Source organism: Sinocyclocheilus grahami, unplaced genomic scaffold, assembly GCF_001515645.1.
Source record: "Sinocyclocheilus grahami isolate Dianchi unplaced genomic scaffold, SAMN03320097.WGS_v1.1 scaffold3307.1, whole genome shotgun sequence".
Classification (NCBI taxonomy): domain Eukaryota; kingdom Metazoa; phylum Chordata; class Actinopteri; order Cypriniformes; family Cyprinidae; genus Sinocyclocheilus; species Sinocyclocheilus grahami.
Window position 1 is genome coordinate 1,052 of NW_015508450.1, and position 2,268 is coordinate 3,319.

General features: G+C 38.6%; 2 protein-coding genes across 2 annotated transcripts in view; one reads left to right on the top strand and one right to left on the bottom strand.

Annotated features, from left to right (window-relative positions):
• Positions 1-83: 83 nt before the first annotated feature.
• On the top strand, positions 84-2,088 carry LOC107576177 (3-ketoacyl-CoA thiolase B, peroxisomal-like; the record flags this gene model as incomplete). Its single annotated transcript, XM_016262415.1, has 7 exons — positions 84-182; positions 268-348; positions 465-655; positions 733-912; positions 1,068-1,123; positions 1,209-1,354; positions 1,646-2,088. Coding segments are annotated over 7 exons (829 nt in total), but the record flags the coding sequence as incomplete, so codon positions are not given.
• A 153-nt stretch (positions 2,089-2,241) lies between these two features.
• The window catches only part of LOC107576178 (deleted in lung and esophageal cancer protein 1-like), a gene marked incomplete at its 5' end in the record, with an annotated part of 18,519 nt that continues 18,492 nt past the window's right edge, over positions 2,242-2,268 (bottom strand). Inside the window, 1 exon segment of the mRNA XM_016262416.1 lies at positions 2,242-2,258. Within this exon segment, the coding sequence (XP_016117902.1) occupies positions 2,242-2,258 (17 nt within the window).

A 2,268-nucleotide genomic window follows, 5' to 3' on the forward strand; every position in this document is an offset into this window, starting at 1 on the left:
AATTTTTTTTTTAATTTTATTAATGTTATTTTTAATTGTGTGTATATGTGCATGTCTATATTTTATTGTTTTTTTTATGCTAGTGTGGAGAGCATGTCCCTTCGTTCACCAAATAACCCTGGAGACATCAGCCCCCGACTGATGGACAATGAGAAAGCCAGAGACTGCATCATTCCCATGGGGTATGCATGTTATTCTTTTATACTGTTTTTATATTTACATTAAAATATACTTTTTTTTCTTAGTTTTCTGTGTGTTTTCTTTCAGAATAACCTCAGAGAACGTTGCTGAGAGATTTGGCATCACTAGGGAAAAACAGGACCGCTTTGCTCTCAGTTCCCAACAAAAGTAGTTGCTGCCATGACATTTATGGATAGTTTATACATTCTAGTTGTTGGTATTTAACAAAAATGCATTCAAAACAGCTCAAAGTACTAATTATTTGTGGACTTTTATAACACTAGGGCAGCCATGGCACAGAAAAAGGGCTTGTTTGAGCAAGAGATCACACCAGTCACTACTAAATTTGTAGACGAAAATGGAACTGAGCGCACGATTACTGTCACAAAGGATGATGGGATCCGGCCTGGGACTACCTTAGAAGGCCTTGCCAAACTGCGTCCAGCATTTAAAGAAACCGGCAGCACCACAGCGGGTGTGCATATGCAGAATTTTTAAAAAAAGAAATAGGACGTTAAATTTCATAACTCAGTTCTTCCGCTCCCATTGCAGGTAATGCCAGTCAGGTGAGTGATGGCGCAGCAGCGGTGCTAATTGGGCGGAGATCTACAGTGGAGAAACTGGGACTTCCTGTTTTTGGTGTGCTGAGGGCGTGCGCTGTGGTGGGTGTTCCACCAGACGTTATGGGCATTGGCCCAGCCTATGCCATCCCAGAAGCCCTCAACCAGGCTGGTGAGAGTACAGTTGCTCTCACTGTACCTCTAGGCTCAAATGAGCCATTTATATTCTAATAGTACTCATGCTTAAATGTATTGAAAGAGATCTCATTTTCATTATTCCAAAATAATGGTTGTAAATGAGGCGTGTTATTGCATTTGCTTGTGCAGGGCTGACTGTGGATGATATTGATGTGTTTGAGATCAACGAAGCATTCGCCAGTCAGGTGACTTATAGATTTTCTTGGATTTCCCTAAATTATTCCACTACTTTCCTGTTATTAAGAACAGCAGCTTTCCCAATTTTCCTAGGCTGTGTATTGTGTGGAAAAACTGGGCATTCCTATGGAGAAAGTGAATCCTAATGGAGGAGCCATTGCTCTTGGTCATCCACTGGGCTGCACTGGTGCTCGACAGGTCGTGACTGTGCTCAATGAGCTCAAACGCAGACGCAAGAGGTGAACGCACATAAAAAAATCATACAGAAGGGTCCTATGAAATATCCCCCATCCCCCTAAATTCTGTTTATTTTTCACAAATTCTGACTTTTCCATTTGAATTTTTCTGGATTCCATTCTACAATAAATTCAGTTTTTATGTCTGAATTCCACGATTCCATCCCTTTTTTCCCACTGCTGAAATAATATGGCCCTAATACATTACTTTAAGCCTAACTATACAGGCTTTAATCTTGGAAATAAAAAAGATTATTCCTTTTCCCACTTACAGTGTAGTGTTTTTTGTTGCAGAGGGTATGGCGTGGTGTCCATGTGCATTGGGACTGGAATGGGAGCGGCTGCAGTTTTCGAGTATCCTGGCCAGTGATAAAAGCCCTAGCGCAAAATCCCAAGATGCAGATCTCCAGATGACACACAGCGAAACTAACAAGTCACAAATTCTTTTTAATCAAGCTGCTAGAAGTCTTAACTGTAAACACAAGCAGAAAGAGTACACGTCTTATTTAGTGCGTATCAGTGGGTGTTTGCCTTACTTTTGAGGATGTTCAACATTCAGATCTCTCTTTAAAGTGCCTTGCATTTCAACTGTGATAACAGATCAAGGAAACAAACATGCTTGTATCTGTAAGAGCTTTTTAAATAAAAAAATAAGTTTTGTTGAGGACCAGTGTAATTTGCAAAGGTTTGTAATGCATCTCATTTGTTAGAATAAAAATGATTTATTATGCATGAAACGTGTGTGTTAAAATGCTAGGTATACTACCTTTCAAAAGTTTGGGCTCAGTAAGTTTTTTTTTTTAAAGAAATTAATATATTTATTCAGAAAGGATGCATTTAATTGATCAAAATATTTATTTTTTTAAATAAAAGCAGTTCTTTTGAACTTTCTATTCATCAAAGAATCCTGAAAAAAA